This window comes from Bufo gargarizans, chromosome 1 (genome assembly GCF_014858855.1).
Source record: "Bufo gargarizans isolate SCDJY-AF-19 chromosome 1, ASM1485885v1, whole genome shotgun sequence".
Classification (NCBI taxonomy): domain Eukaryota; kingdom Metazoa; phylum Chordata; class Amphibia; order Anura; family Bufonidae; genus Bufo; species Bufo gargarizans.
In genome coordinates, this window is record NC_058080.1 from 277,371,635 (window position 1) to 277,389,141 (window position 17,507).

A 17,507-nucleotide genomic window follows, 5' to 3' on the forward strand; every position below is an offset into this window, starting at 1 on the left:
GCAGAGCAAGACGCAAGGCAGAGGAAAAGCAGATCGAGGCAGCGGCGAAGCAGAGCAAGACGAGAGGTGGAGGAGGAGCAGAGCAAGGTAAAAGGCGGCGGCTGCGAAGCATCAGACTTGTGTGGTAGTTCATGACAGGTTTATATAAAGTGAAAAAATAAAAAATAAAAGCCTGCTCGCCCCTGCAGCAATGTTCAGGCCTCCGTGCGCTAGTAGTAATGCAGGAAGCAGAGGCCAGTGACCAGGGAACGTAAGCAGGTGGCAGGAAGCGGACATTTTAGAAGCAGTCAGCACACATGCCACCGCTCCTATGACATCATTAAATAGTGCGGTTATTAGGAAACGGCGATATCGCCATATCACCGTTTTTTTTATATCGCTGTATATTGCTGATACCGGTATATCGCTCAACCCTAAACTGATCCCAGTTGATGGGAAGATAGATGGAGCTAAGTACAGGTCAATCCTGGAGGAAAACCTTGAAGAGGCGGCAAAAGACTTAAGACTGAGGTTCACCTTCTAGCAGGACAACAACCCTAAACATACAGCCAAATCTACATTGGAGTGGTTTAGATGAAAGCATATTCATGTGTTAGAATGGCCCAGTCAAAGTCCAGACCTAAATCCCATTGAGAATCTGTGGCAAGACTTTAAAATTGCGGTTCACAGACGCTCTCCATCCAATCTGACTGATTTTGGGCTATTTTGCAAAGATTTCAGCCTCTAGATGAGCAAAGAGACATACCCCAAAAGGCTTGCAGCTGTAATTGCAGCGAAAGGTGGTCCAACAAAGTAATGACTCAGGGGGGGCTGAATACAAATGCACACCACACTTTTAGAAAATTTAGAAAACCATGTATAATCTTATTTTCAAATACACATCACAATCCCAATAAAATACATTTAAGTTTGTGGGTGTAACGTGAAAACATTTTAGTTTTCTGGCCCACAGGACTCTAGTTGAAAAGAGGGTGGTCTTCTCAAAGAGGTGGTCTTTTGGAGGGATTTCAGTATATTAGAGAGACTCTTCAAGGTTTAATGCTTAGTCCTATACATTTACCATATGAAGAAAATAAATATTCCTGCCGTTAACAGGAAGTGCTGATCTCTGCAGTTCCAGAAGTTCACAGTATTGAAGTTTGTTTTGAAAGGATAAAGCTATTCCTATCATTACCATAAATTACTTAAAGGGTGATATAAGGGACATGTGCAGAGCATATTTGAAGTACAGTATATTCACAACCAACCAAGTGCTGGCTGAGCACCGCCAGCTGTCCAAAAAAGTACAGATTATCCATAAAATGGAGGAATTTTGCCAGTGCCGTAAAATAAAATAGGAGGCTTCCATTTTTGGTTTTCCAGCTTGACAGTTATTTGTGGGCAAGCTGTTCAAAATGGAATCTGGTAATCATGTACCGAATGGCTAAATAAATAGGTAACTGCCAGCTGTACATGTACATACTGCTCATCATTTCATATTCTGCAGTTTTCCAGAACATTGGTTGTCAGGAAACCCCATTATCAGAGCCAGGGTTGCAGCCTGCGATGCTACCCAAGGCCCCTTTCACACGGGCGAGATTTCCGCACGGGTGCAATGCGTGAGGTGAACGCATTGCACCCGCACTGAATCCGGACCCATTCATCTCTATGGGGCTTTGCACATGAGCGGCGAGTGATGCGCGAAAATCGCAGCATGCTCCTCTTTGTGTGTTTTTCGTGTAACGCAGGCCCCATAGAAATGAATGGGGTTAATTCACCTTAATCCACTTGTTCGCGCAGCCGGCATCTCTTCTGTCTTGTTCTGTGAGGAATAGGACCTTTGATGACGTCCCTACGCACATCACATGGTCCGTCACATGATCCATCACCATGGTGATGGATCATGTGACTGACCATGTGATGTGCGTAGGGACGTCATCAAAGGTCCTATTCCTCACAGAACAAGACAGAAGAGATGCCGGCTGCGCGAACAAGTGGATTAAGGTGAGTTAAATATATATTTTTTTTAACCCCTCCAGCCCTATTTTACTATGTATTCTGTATTCAGAATGTATTATTTTCCCTTATAACATGGTTATAAGGGAAAATAATACAATCTACACAACCTTGAACCCAAACCTGAACTTCTGTGAAGAAGTTCGGGTCTGGGTTCCACAGTCAGTTTTTTATCATGCGCGTGCAAAACGCATTACACACGCGTGATAAAAACTGAGCAATGGAATGCAATGGCAGTCAAAACTGACTGCAAGTGGGTACCTACTCGCGCGGGTTTGCGGACACGCTCGTCTGCAAGGGGCCTAAGAGCCGCACATTACATCCAGAGTGCTACTGTTTGCATTAAGGAGGTTTCTGAACAAGCATTGTTGCCCTATGTATAATCTGGGAGAGAACTTAAAGGGGGAAATTTATCAAAATTGGTTTAAAGGAAAACTGGCTTAGTTGTCCATACCAACCAATCAGATTCCACCTTTCATTTTCAAAAGGGGCTCTGAAAAATGAAAGGTGGAATCTGATTGGCTGCTATGGACAACTAAGCCAGTTTTCCTTTACATCAGTTTTAATAAATCTACCACTTGTGTGCATGTTTAGTCATTTCTGTATATGCTGTTCACTATGCAGAAAACTCAAAAAGGGAAAGATTTATCAAAACTGGTGTAAAGTAGAACTGGCTTACTTGCCCATAGAAACCAATCAGATTTAATCTCTTATTGTCCAGAGGAGCTCTGAAAAATAAAAGGTGGAATCTGATTGGTTGCTAGGGGCAAGTAAGCCAGTTCTACTTTACACCAGTTATGATAAATCTACCTAAAATGTTAACCTCCGTGTTTGATATGTGGCACAAGGAACCCTCATCCTCTATGTGATACAAAGTAGTATATCTATGCAGGGAAGGAGAGCGTAAGCATAGAGCTGTGTACTGTACACATACGGAAAAAAGAGGCAGGGGCCTTTTGCAGCCCCAGGGTCACCAGTTGGCAACCACTGCGGCACAATATGATTTTTTTTTCACGTTTTCATGTTACTGTATAGTTACTGTTGTCACTTTTGGATAGACACCATATAATGGAGGAAAGGATATGATTATGAAATGTCCTAGATGGAATCTGTCCTCTGATTTAGGTAATTATCTGCCATCCCACCACCGGGACAGGATTTTTTTTGAACGTCAGAAGATTGGGGGCAAGATTCAAGAAATGTCCCTGTATATACCAATTTCAAAATGGGAGACGGACATAAATACTGTTACACTCAGATATATTGCTTTGTCGTACTCTCTCTTTTATTAGCTAATTATTTTGCATTTCCTCAGTTAGCTATTACCTGTTCTAGCTATTACCTGTTGCTTTTTCCCTTTCAATCTGTTTATATGATCCTAATAAATGCAGGAATGTTTTGTAGTTCCTGTGAAGAGGTTACCTAGCCTGTGTCAAGTTTTAGCTTGTACGTACTCCTACAGTTCTCGTCTGCTCCAAAAGTCACCAGCAGACTCACTGATGTGTAAGAGGTTTCTCACAATATATCAACTAGAGGGTGCAGCCAAGCGCCAGGTGTGTTAGTATGGGTCAAAGCAGTTTGTGAACGAGGAATTATGATGTTCTTAATTGCCAAGATCTCCTCCTAAATCCAACTTTTCCCCATAATTGCCAAATTTTATAGACTGCCTTTTGGGGATCTGAAAATCCCTCATCATGACATGGTGCCACCTCCTAAATGCCTGTTCGGACCCAGGGACTGTTTTGATGACACAGTATCTCAGCACCCTGCCAAATGATTTCTCAATCACTTACCATTTCCTTTGTAAAGGTTGGGTGAAGAAGGAGTTCCGAGACTATGCATACTGACACCTGCAACAGAGAACACATATCCTTGACGTCACCTTAAGAAAAAGAGTGCTATAACAAGATACCTATAAGAATCATCAAACTGGCGAAAGTAAGCAATTGTCAATTCAAGCCTGTCGGGTCACGCTACTACATGAATGAATGAGCCATCAACTAGAGAAAATCATGAGAGTAATAAAATAGTAATTATGGGCTGTATCTACTCAGAAGCTTAGGTAAAAGGTGAAATGCACAGAACTTCAAAAAGAATCTGCCTTTACTGTGAAAAGGAACTTTGCATGCAGGACTTTGTTTGCCACTGAGGGTTTTTTTTTAGCAAAGAAAAAGCTGCAAATAATTTCTGACAAATTAACAGGAAAAACAAAAAACAAAAAACAAAAACAAGCTTGTGAATAAATCAGCCCAGTTTTATTTAAAAGGAAAATATTCAGAAAACAAAAGAACATTTCCAATTCTTCTCTGTTTTGCGGACTAGCTTAGGACATTTCTACAGAAGTTAAAAAATAAATATTGCTGTGACACCCTCTGGGGATTGGTTGATCCCTAGCGACTGTCTCTTTTAATCTGGTTGATCCGGGTAGTTAACTATCTATTGTCTTCTTTCTTTCGTCTCCTACTTTTCCTTTTCTTTTCTCCCTCTTCCCTTGTTCGTCCATCCTTCCCCTTGTTCCTTGTTTTTTTTCCCTTTGCTACAGATATGACTCCACTCAAGATTGCGTTGTTTAACGCAAAAGGCCTCAACACTCCTGAGAAAAGATCCTAGGTCCTCCATCACTTCCACCGCCAAAGGGCACAGATTACATGTTTCCAAGAGACCCACTTCAAAGAACGTAAGGCCCCTACCATCCGCCACAGGCACTACACGTCCTGGCACCTCGCGAATAACGCTGAGAGCAAATCTAAAGGAGTCGCCATAGCGATCCACAAATCTCTGGCTCACCAGGTGCTGGGATTGCGATACTTGATCCTCACACTTCTTATAGGCGGACGGGAATTCACCCTTCTCGCTTATGCCCCTAATTGCCATCAGGTCCCCTTTATCACAAATTTAGTGGACAAGGTCCTGCCCCTGATTCGTGGAACGCTCGTGTTCTGCGGTGACCTTAATCTCACTCTCGACAATTCCTCAGGTAGGGCCTCCCTCTCTTATGCTGCCATCAAAAAGGTGAAAAGAGCACTGCTCCAAGTACAACTGTATGACCCAAGGCGCATTCACCATCCTGCAGATAGAGATTACACCTTTATTTCAGCTCCCCACTCCTCATATAGCAAAATCGATTATATCCTTGTCCAGCAACCCGCCCTCTTGTGGCTGGTTTCCACGTCAATCGGCAATATCCTTTGGTCTGACCATGCCCCGGTTTTCTGTTCCCTGACACTCCCTTCCTCAGCTACAAACGAATGGACCTGGCGGTTAAATGAGTCCCTTCTCCTAGACGCAGTATGTGCTGCGGACCTCCACACCACTGTAGCCAACTTTCTTTCTGACCATGCCTCAGACCCAACCTCCCTCCCCATGCAATGGGAGGCCCTAAAATGTGTCCTCCGTGGGATTCTCGTCAAGCATGGCACCCATCTTTAAAAGGAAAAGGCCATTACTCTGAAGACTGCTCTGCAGAAGGTTGCATCTTTAGAGCTCCTTCATAAGCGAGCCCTTTCTCAGTCCGTCCTTTGTGACCTTCAGAACACGCGCATGGACGCGCGACGCCTTCTGGAAGCGTCCTACAAACGGATGATCCAAACCTGTCGCAGTAAATTTTACGAGTATGGCAATAAATGCGGACGCCTGCTTGCGAGGGCTCTCAGAGGCCATATTGCCGCTTTCCATGTCCCTGCTGTCAAAAATCCAACGGGCCATATGGTGCACACTAATGAGGAAATAGCCTCTTCCTTCCACTCTTTTTACTCCCGATTGCCCCCATGATGCGGAGGTTGACCTGACCCCCGATTAACTATCTCGTGGCCCTAAATTGTCTACTGAACAAAGTGCCAGCTTGGAGGCCCCGTTCACAGAAAAGGAGTTACAGGGCGTGATCAAATCCTTACCAGGTGGTAAGAGCCTAGGTCCTGATGGATTTACCGCCAGTTTCTATAAGTCTTTTTTGGCTCCCCTCACTCCCTTTCTATTGAAGGTCTTCAATGCGGTGTCCTCTGGATGCCCTTTTCCGGCGCAATCTACCATGGCCCACATTGCAGTCATCCCCAAGCCAGACAACAACCCACATCTCTGCGCCAGCTATCGTCCCATTTCTTTGCTGAATGTGGACCTTAAGTTATTCGCCAAACTGCTTGCCAACAGACTAAATACGTTCCTGCCCTTTTTGATACACCCTGACCAGGTAGGCTTTACCTCCGGGTGGGAAGCCCGTGATAACACCCTCAGAACACTAGACATCGTCCACCACACGAAATCTACCAACACCCCCCTTATGATCTTATCCCTTGACGCGGAAAAAGCCTTTGATCGAGTTTCCTGGCAAGCGATTCGAACTGCCCTTTCAGGATTGGGGATAGGCCCGGACTTCATGGGGAAAATCTTCAGTCTATACCACCAACTCTCTGCTCGCGTTAAGATCAATGGCACATACTCCCCTCCCTTCCTCATCCGCAATGGCACGTGTCAAGGCTGCCCGCTATCCCCCCTCCTATATGTATTAGTGATGGAGCACCTCCTTGCTTCTATCCGTGAAAATCCGGATATTGCTGGAGTCAAGATAGGTAGCGTGGAGCATAAATGTGCAGCCTTTGCGGATGACCTTTTATTGTACATAACCAACCCACGTATTGCGCTCCCGTCCTTACTCCGCAAACTCACTGGTTTCAGCGAATAGACAAACTTAAAATAAATATGTCCAAGTCCGAGGCCCTGAACGTCTCCTTGTCTCAGGAATTAGTTTCCTCCCTTAAATCCTCGTTCCCTTTCACCTGGCTGCCCGCGGGAATAAAGTATCTCGACATAAAAGTCTCGGCGAACCTCTCCCAGGTCTTTCAGATGAACTTCTCTCCACTTCTCCAGCTGTTCCAGGCGGATCTGGCATCGCCGCAACTTTTCATGGTTCGGCAGGGTCAGTATCCTGAAGATGAACTTGCTGCCAAAGCTGCTGTACCTCCTGCAGACCATCTCTATCCGATTGCCGTCAACCTACTGGTTGCAGTTGAAACGATGCTTTACGCGGTTTTTGTGGGCCTCAGGCAGGCCACGGACGAAATATAAAAAATACTGACTAGGTCCAAGGAGTCAGGGGGGTTGTTCTGCCGGACTGTAGACACGTCCTTAGCGGGTCATCTTTAAAATCCCTTAATCGGCTAATAGAACCTTCTGCTACTCGCCCTAGACACACTTTTGAGTACCTCCAACTTCAACACATCTACTCATCCATGCGCAAAACCCATGTTCTGTCTAGAGCCCTTACTGCGTTTGAACAAATGTGCTTAGCCCCATCGGCGGTATTTAGGGACATCTGCACTTTTTTTTGTGAATCATCGCTTTGGTAAGGTGCAATACCGCTGGCACCCAACAGCTACTTTACAAGGAGTGCTGCCCTGAATCTTCATAAGGGACATCTGCACTATATATAACCTGCTCATACTGCAACACTCTTCCCACCTTCCCCCCTTTTGCCAAGCCTGGGAACGCGACTTAGACATCCAACTCACTCCTTCTCAGTGGAAGAGAGCTTTCTTTCTGACCCACAAGGCGCTGATTTCCACAAAGGCGCAGGAAACAAACTACAAGGTGCTCTCCAGGTGGTACAGGGTGCCCACTCTTTTACATAAATGGTTCCCGTCTGTATCCGATAGATGCTGGAGATGTCTGTCAGAGGAAGGCACCATGATCCATGTCTGGTGGCAATGCCTCACCCTGCGTCCTTTCTGGGACTTGGTACACAAAATCACACAGACAGTGACCGGGATTCCTATACCGAACACTCCTGAATCCCTCTTGTTGTCCATCCTTGACCTGACTATCCCAGCTTTTAAGACCTCCCTTCTGAAATATATGCTTCAAGCTGCAAAAACGGTTATCCCCCGTCATTAGAAATCACCTCCCCCCCCCCCTTACTAAAGGAGTGGTTAGAGGAAATTGCTCTTTATCACCCCGCTGGACGTTGCCCGTTACACAAAGGCGTGGAGCGAGTTCCGGGATGCCCATCTGTAGCAAGCGCACTTGTCTGTACCCTGCCTTCCCTCCCCCACCTCTCTCCCTCTTGTTTCTTTTCTGTTGTTTCTAATGTTTCCTGACATTTTTTGCTTCATTTTCTATACACTGTTCCTATTGTTTTAGGGGTTGCACCCCTGGTGGTTTGAACTGCTGATATTGTATTCTGATTGTCCTAAACTCATTGCTTAGTATTGTATATTTCACTACGCATTTCTGTCATTGTTTTCTCTGAAAATTCAATAAAAACCTTGAATGAGAAAAAAATAATAATAAAAAAAAAAAAATATTGGCATGAACTTGTCCGGGATTTGGGTTTTGTGGATCCGCGATTTGTGGACTGCAAAACACTTACAGCCGTGTACATGATCCCTAAAAGTAAAAGCTACAGATTCAAGATATTTCTGTGATTTTTGAAGACCATCTACGAGTCAAATTATCTTCCATTAATGATCCACTTCTGTTTTTGAGACTTTAAAAGTGAAGAAATCAAGCTCAGCATTTATTAACTTTATTAATACTGGTGTCTTATAAACTGGGCTGAAAGTCTTCGAAAGCAAAAACCAGAAGAAAACAATGTAATTGTCTGGCAATGTTAAAACAAACAAATCTACTCTACCTACAACATGACCTCTTTCAAACAGGACCATATACTGACCTACAACATAGGCATGACCACTATCATCCATAGATGAGGAGTCTGATTCAGGTTTCCGCAAATCAAGGTTCCTATTAATTCCAGAGAATGATTTTGACCTTAACCAAACAAAAGGAGAAAATATATGTTGATTACTTTGCTTCACAAAAAAAATAAAAAATAAAAAAGACGACAGTTTAACATATAAATTAATTAACTCAGCAAGTGTTTCTCCAGCTTCTTACAGCAGATGGATGGTTTTGGAGGCACCGTACACCAAAATCAGGCTAGTTTCACACTAGCGTTCGTCGGTCCGCTCGTGAACTCCGTTTGAAGAAGCTCACGAGCGGACCCGAACGCCTCCGTCCAGCCCTGATGCAGTCTGAATGGAGCGGATCCGCTCAGACTAAATCAGTCTGGCGGCGTTCAGCCTCCGCTCCGCTCGCCTCCGCATGGACAGGCGGACAGCTGAACGCTGCTTGCAGCGTTCAGCTGTCCGCCTGGCCGTGCGGAGGCGAGCGGATCCGTTCAGACTTACAATGTAAGTCAATGGGAACGGATCCGCTTGAAGATGACACCATATGGCTCAATCTTCAAGCGGATCCGTCCCCCATTGACTTTACATTGAAAGTCTGAACGGATCCGCTCAGGCATCTTGCGCACTTAGAAAATTTTCTAAGTTATTAATGCAGACGGATCCGTACTGAACGGAGCCTCCATCTGCATTAATATGATCGGATCCGTTCAGAACGGATCCGATCAAGCGCTAGTGTGAAAGTAGCCTCACTGTGCACAGAAAATCTTCTGCTCAGTACTGTGCGTGTATTTCAGAAAGGGCTTCATACTATTTGTCTATCTCTCTCATACATACTTTCTAAAACTATTGAACTCTTCAAGACATGCCTATGTCAACAATTAATAAAATAAAGTGTAAAAAAATATAAATGTCCTACTCCTGTTTTATCCTATCCCATACTGCAATCAGAACCATAAACCGTAAATAATTATTTTAAATGTACCACTATGATCACCCACATTCCTACCTTCTTCTCACTAACCTAAGATCACACCTGTCTTCAACTGTAAAGGTAATTGACTATAGATGGAGCTCTCCCCACATCTGCTTTCCCTGCAGTAAGAGAACAGTCATTCATATTTGTGTGCTTACTCACTGTATACTGTACTTATACAGTGAGTAAGCACAGAATACAAAGTCTGTGTTAGGCAGTGTTCACATCTGTGCCGGAAGCTCCACTAGGGGCCTCCTTCGCAGATTCCATAAAAGATGTGGGACAAAACAGTGCAGTATGCTGTACTATTTTATCCAGCAACGTAGCGTGTTGCATGGCGGAAACTTGAAGGACTCCATTACAGTCCATGAACTATAATGGAGCAGAATAGAAATAAATTTGAGGTGTTAACGTATTTGATTCTGCATGTAGATTTTCTGACATGCACAGCATAATCCACCCACGGTGAGCTAAAGAACAAATATTCACATACAAATGTGAACGAGGCCCAATACTGAATTTCTACACCGTTCAGCCTAAAATGTATATGATGAGGAAATTAACATCAGTGTATATGTATAACATGAAGAAAATCATATAGACTGAAACAGTGTAGGCAAATTTTCTTCAGTTCACTTTCATTCATTTCTAGGCTTAGGGGGTCATTTATGACCGAAGGTACAGCCAATAGCAGACGGCGACGAGCCTCCCTAGAGTCACAAGCGATGCTAGGGAAGCTCGTCCCCATTGTGGCATGCTATTGGCTGCTCCCTGTCGCCGGATGTTTTGATCTGTGAGATGGGGAGATGCAGTGGTGGCCGTGCAGGGATCAGAAGCGTAGCGGGTGGCGGGAAGCTTGGTAAGTATAACCAGTGTGAGGGGCCCAGGCATTAAGGGGGTCATTATAGGAGTTGGATAACCCCTTTAAGCCCGGCGTCTAAAACATCGGTCTTCATAAATGTGCCCCTTAAAGTTTCTGTTCATTACTTGGGTCGTAACTTTGAACCTGAGGACCCCTAAATGGAGTGGTTTTTATACATTTCCTCAAGTCACTATGGTTTCTTACAGCACTCAAGAAGTAAATAAAAAGTAAATATAACCTACTCATTAAGTTTCCCAAATCCAGTCACTGACTCTGTATCAGACTTTGCCATATAATGAAAAGATGCCTGGCTCATCAATTCTTCCAGTGTATTAGGGGGACTCTCCATCCTAGTATTAAGCATCCTCCTTTGTGGAGACTGAGAAACTTGACTGAGGTCATGATAAGATTTGCTAATAACTCGAGGCCGGTCTTCCCAGGGATTCTTAGTCTGTCTGTCCTTGGGTCCATTTCCTAGATGTGTTTGAAGAGCTGACAAATCAGAGCAAGAGAGTCTTTTCAGAAGGTCAGGCTGGATAGATACAGGTCTTATGGCCATCCTATTCAAAGTATTGCTTGCCAGGCTAGTTGTACTGATTGCCCTAGCTATGCCAAGTCCACGGAGAGATTCTGCCTGGATGTTCAAGCTCCACAAGGATGTTCTCTCTAAAAATCAAAACAAGACTGATGGTCACATTTAAACAGTAATTTATAATTTTTCCCCCTGAAGAATACTTCCTCCCATGGCTGACTCATGACAAGAAAACCTGTCCATAGGCCTTCCCTAATTAGAGCATATGGAGGTTAGAGAGTGGGACCCCCGCCTAGGGCCTCCCACTATGATAGCAGTTGAGTAAAAACATCAGCCATTTTTCTTAATAGATAGCCTTAAATTCTACATTTCCCTTCTATGGGCAACAGTTGAGGTCATGTATGATCATATTAAGTTTCTACCAGCTGAGACTTAAGTTTTGTATTTTTTACATGGGCTAAATGTTCATCATCAGGAACGAACTGAACATACCCAACTGCCTGACCATTAAGCTACTGTGATCGCTTATCCCCAAACAGATTCATTGTTTGCCAACACCGCATTCCTGTTTACACAGGGCAATCTCTTGGTGACAATTATTTCTATGTGCCACATAAAAGATGTGATCGCCATTCATATGAACACTAATCTCCCAATAATTGCCCCTTTTCCCATCCCCCGTAAAAGGGCTTTTAGAGAAGCTGGACCTCGTGATCTGTTAATCACAGGGCTCATTACTATAAATTTTTTTTTTTTTTTTTAAAGGGTTGACTTTGTGAAACACCCCCTTCAAGCCAACTTGTGAACAATTATATTCAGTCATTTTTAGACATGCAAGTGTTACTGAAAAAGCTGGGTGACAACCATATTGGCTGCCATTACAGTTAAATTACAAATTTTGTGATTTCTTTTTTTTCTGCTGGGCTTGATGACTAACCAGAGGGAATGGTGAAAGGCTGTGTTAATATTACCAATATCTTGTGTCTCCTGACTGCTTTGTCTGGCTCTCATTTGTAGCTGGAACTTGTGCTGGGAAGAGCAGAGGTGGAGGAGGTACTGGCAGGTCTTACTGCTGTCCGTTTGGAAAACATGTTTGATTCCATCTGAAGTGTTCTGCAAACTTATTTTTTTCTTCTGCAGCCAAAATATAGAAGAGGAAATTACGATTCAATGTGTCATGTTTGGTCTAAAGAACATTAAAAGCTTGCATATGTGCCGAGTGTGTACCCGATTTCAACAAGCCTAAAATTCTGCCTCAAAATGTTTTAAAAAAGAAATTGTCCCTCGTTTCTGTACTTTGTTTACTGCATAATCTTGGAAAAAAAGATGAAACAATAAAAAAGCAAGAGAGAAAGCAAACTGCAGTTTACCTGTTGTGCAGAATATACAGAAAAATAGCCAATTATATTAAAAAACAAAACAAAAAGATGTTCTCAAATTCTTGTTCCATGCTGAGTAGAACTAGAATCAAACAAACCCTCTATAGAGAAGTGGATACAGGAAAAACACCAGGCTTTGGAAGCAGTGCTGAGGAGTGGGAGCTTATAGAATGGCTTCAAGACATCAAAGATTATCTAGACAAACATACTGAAACACCAAGATACAAAAAAAGGCATATCGTTCCCTTCATAAGACTATGTTACCCAGAAGATATTGCTAACTATTCTGGCTCTTACTGCAAGAAAATTTATACTAGCACATCCAAAGTCTCAGGTGCACATCTATAATGCTATACATGCAAACAATGGAAATACCAATTTTTGTGGATTACATCGGTACAATACCTACCTAAAGTCCTGCTACCAAATTCTGTTTTTTCCTCTTCTTGAATTTTGTACAACAGATGGGTTTTAGAAGTAAGATTGGGCAGCACTTGTAGCAGGCTTTACGGAGGGAAGATTGTGTCCAACTCAAAGCCTGAAACAGAACTACCGTACTGTCCAGGCTTCTAATGACCTTTCCTGTTCTATGCATAGAGACATGTTTAAATTTAAGTAGTGCATCATTAGGCTTTTGGCTTCAAGCAGCTACCGTATATCTCTGTTTCTGCATTTTTGATATGCTTTAAGCGACCTTTTAGTAAATCGAAGACCACTTTCAAGCACTGCATAAAAATCATGGAACAGTAAAATGAGGGAGTATTACGGTAACTGTCCTAAGCTGTGGGCCAGATCACACTACGATTTGTAGAGGTCATGCACATTTTATTGCTGGCACAGGTGACTACAAACTTACGGTAAAAGAAATCTTCTTTGTTTCTCTCCATGGGAATCGCAGGACTGGAGTCCTTGCTCCATTGTGGACCTCAAAGATGAGTACACCTTTAGGACACACTCCAAGAAGGATGCCAGCCTGGGATTTTTTCTCAGGAAACACTCTATGAAAATGAACTCCATATTCCTGAAGCCTCTGGCACACCTACCAATGGAATGAAAAAAATTATGTTGTTAATATTTTACAATGCTGGGGGGAAGGTGGTGGTAAAAGGCCACCCTAATATTTTAGGTAGATTAAAGTAAAGAAACAAATATATCCCCACATGAGCAGTGTTCCCTCTAAGCTATGCAGGTCCACGGCCACGCAGCAATTATTGTGCCCCCGCTCACAAGTTTATAATGTCCGCTCAGCGCACTGCTCACCCTAGTTACTGGTATTCTTTTTGTACCGGTATTTTCTGGCCTATTTGGCCAGATTTGATAGTGGGCCGCCTGTTCCAGCCCCATAAATAAAGTTGTTTATTTACTTATCTGTCAGGAGTGCAGGCTAAGGACCGCAGGGCAGCAGCATTATACATCAGCAGGCACGCTGAGCCAATGAGGAGCGGGCTCTACACACGTGCCTGCTGACGCTGATAGATGCTGCCCAGCGGTCCGCGCTCAGAAGGAAACATGCAGCGGTCAGGAAGAAAAAAAACTCTGCATGCCATCAGCGGTGCTCCCCCTCCTCCTGTGCCTCCTGACTGCTCCTCTCCTGCAGCCTCCAAGTAGAAAGATAAGTGACCAATCTGTGTTTGTTATGTGTGTGTGTGTGTATAGATCTATGTATGCATGTATGTATGTATAATATATATATATATATATATATATATATATATATATAAATATATATAAATATAATCTCTGTGTATGCGTGTCTATATTTATCTATGCATGCATATATAGGGAGATATATTTGTCTATATAGATATATATTTGTCTATATACATATCTATGTATGATTGTGTGTATGCATGGGTGTATATATGCATCTATATTTATCTGTGCATGCATGTGTGTGTATATGGAGATATATAAATATATATGTATCTGTATGAATGTATGTGTATATATATATATATATATATCTCTATATCTATGTATGCCTGTGTGTGTGTATAAAGATATAAAAAATCAGGGCCGGCTCTATAATAAGGCAGACCAAGCGGCTGCTTGAGGGTGCAGAGAAGGGGGGCGGCGCCAGGGCGGAAATTTGTTTTATTATTTTATTTTTTTAAATACAAAACTTGCGGACTAGACCGGCTGCCCACCCCAGCCTGCAGGTGTGCCGTGCGTCCCCGGCCCTCGTCTCCTCACAGAGCGGCAGGCAGGCTCAGCAGCACGGCATTGGCAACACAGACAGTCACGGGGTTAAGGGGGTGTGACTGCTGAGTGTTGTTGCAGCGGCGGCGGGCGGCAGGCAGGCAGCAGCAACTGGTGTAGAGTGGGGAGCAGAGGTCTGGAGACTGGAGGCGGAGCTGTTGGTGGTGAGCAACTGTGTAGACTAATGTCTCTGAGTAGTCTGTCTGTGCGGCCCGCAGGGAGAAATGTATGTGGTATGGGAGGGGAGGGGAGGGGGGGGGCATGATGGAGGGGGGGCGAAATGTGACAACATGGATGGAGGGGGGGCGAAATGTGACAACATGGATGGAGGGGGAGATGAAATGTGACAACATGGATGGAGGGGGAGAGAAATGTGACAACATGGATGGAGGGGAGAGAAATGTGACAACATGGATGGAAGGGGGAGAGAAATGTGACAACATGGATGGAGGGGGAGAGAAATGTGACAACATGGATGGAGGGGGAGAGAAATGTGACAACATGGATGGAGGGGGAGAGAAATGTGACAACATGGATGGAGGGGGAGAGAAATGTGACAACATGGATGGAGGGGGAGAGAAATGTGACAACATGGATGGAGGGGGAGAGAAATGTGACAACATGGATGGAGGGGGAGAGAAATGTGACAACATGGATGGAGGGGGAGAGAAATGTGACAACATGGATGGAGGGGGAGAGAAATGTGACAACATGGATGGAGGGGGAGAGAAATGTGACAACATGGATGGAGGGGGAGAGAAATGTGACAACATGGATGGAGGGGGAGAGAAATGTGACAACATGGATGGAGGGGGAGAGAAATGTGGCAACATGGATGGAGGGGGAGAGAAATGTGGCAACATGGATGGAGAGGGAGAAATGTAGCAACATGGATGGAGGGGGAGAAATGTGAGGGCTGATGAGAAATGAGACATGGAGGGGGCGAAATGAGACACGGAGGGGGCGAAATGTGACATGGAGGGGGCGAAATGTGACATGGAGGGGGCAAAATGTGACATGGAGGGGGCAAAATGTGACATGGAGGGGGCAAAATGTGACATGGAGGGGGCAAAATGTGACATGGAGGGGGCGAAATGTGACATGGAGGGGGCGAAATGTGACATGGAGGGGGCGAAATGTGACATGGAGGGGGGCATGATGGCCAACATGGGGGGGCCGACTTGGGGGCTGATCTGAGGCATTGGGGGTCTGATCTGAGGCCTGATTAACATTGGGGGTCCGATTGCTGGTCTGACCTGAGGTGTAATAGAAAATATTTTTTTCTTATCATCTTCCTCTAAAACCTAGATACGTCTTAAGGTCAGACGCGTCTTATAGGGCGAAAAATACGGTCCTCAAACCAGCAATTGTCTGAAGCAGAGAGAAGATACCAGAACCACACAGAGGAGAAGCCAGCTGATGCAAACGGGACCAGGGCCAGGTGAGCTGCGCCAAAATGTAGCAAAAATCCTTGCACCGGCCCTGTATAAAATGCGTGTCTTTATGTGTATAGGTACCTATTGTCTATGCATGTATTTGTCCCACTCTGTGTGTGTGTGTATACATATATATATATATATATATATATATATATATATATATAAATAACTTTTTTAGGAAATATGTTGGTGATCATATTTATTGTATGTACCGTATATTCCGGCGTATAAGACGACTTTCTAACACCAGAAATCATTTTCTAAAGTCGGGGGTCGTCTTATACGCCGGGTATTAGGCAGCACAGGGGAGAAGGAAGCAGTCCCTCCCTCCCTCCCCCCTGTGCTGCCCGCTGCCACCAATGATGAGAGAGGGGCGGAGGAGGGGCCTGTGGTTTGTTTATTTATTGAAAAAAAAAACGATTTTATAGATATACAAATTACCAGTACCGGTACCTTTGTGCCCAAGGGGCTGTTGCCGTTTTGTGCCCAGCCGCGCCCCGAATACTGGATCCCAGCGCCGCACCTCTCTTAATTTATTCACTGCACTTCCGTTTTTTCTCTTCTGAAGCCGCTCGTAATCTCGCGCATGCGCAGTTAGTTGGAGCACTCGCTCATTCTTGCTGTGAGGTCGGAGGGAATAGAGAAGACAGCGCCAACTAACTGCGCATGCGCTAGATTACGAGCGGCTTTAGAAGATAAAAAAAGCGAAGTGCAGTGAATAAATTAAGAGAGTGGCAGCGCTGGGATCCAGGATTCGGGGCGCGGCTGGGCACAAAACGGCGGAGGGAACGCCCCTTGGGCACAAAAGGTACTGGAAATTTGCATATCTATAAAATCGCTTTTTGGCAATAAATACGGTAAACCACAGGTGGGGTTAACAAAAGTACAGTATGTTTTTTATTACAACAATGAGATTCTGGGTAACTCATTTAACCCAGTGTAATTGCTGGGCTCTGATCGGTTACCATGGCAGCCAGGATGCTACTGAAGCCCTGGCTGCCATGGTCAATTCCCTAGACTGGAGAAGATCGTTTTTGAGACAGGGAGGGCTGGGCATTTCAATTAAAATTACCATATTGAAATCAAATCGGGTGTTTTAAAATTTTTATTTAGTGTGCGTTGGAAGAGGGGTAGTCTTATACGGCGAGTATAGCCCAAACCCTATATTTTAAATGGAAAAGTTGGGGGTCGTCTTATACGCCCAGTCGTCTTATATGCCGGCATATACGGTATGTATGTGTGTCACCATCACCATGACCACAGTGTTCCTATGTCTTGACGCAGCTGCATCAGGACGTTCTGTTGGGGGAAGAAGGAGGAAGAAGAGGCAGCACCGCCAGCATGGAGTCCGTTGGGAGAGGAACAGGAAGGCACACTAAGGACGTAGGTAACACTACCACATGATCTACACTAGTGTTATCTGTGGTTTTACATAGGACTGCAGGTAA

General features: G+C 44.3%; 1 protein-coding gene across 8 annotated transcripts in view; it reads right to left on the minus strand.

Annotated features, from left to right (window-relative positions):
* The window catches only part of PTPN13 (protein tyrosine phosphatase non-receptor type 13), a 192,425-nt gene that overhangs the window by 63,119 nt on the left and 111,799 nt on the right, over positions 1-17,507 (minus strand). For all 8 annotated transcript variants that reach the window (XM_044303829.1, XM_044303821.1, XM_044303805.1 and 5 more), the window contains 5 exons: positions 13,278-13,460; positions 12,014-12,176; positions 10,753-11,176; positions 8,660-8,757; positions 3,789-3,845 (listed from right to left, as the gene is read on the minus strand). In XM_044303829.1, the coding sequence (XP_044159764.1) occupies positions 3,789-3,845; positions 8,660-8,757; positions 10,753-11,176; positions 12,014-12,176; positions 13,278-13,460 (925 nt within the window). The remainder of the gene's footprint in view (positions 1-3,788; positions 3,846-8,659; positions 8,758-10,752; positions 11,177-12,013; positions 12,177-13,277; positions 13,461-17,507) is intronic.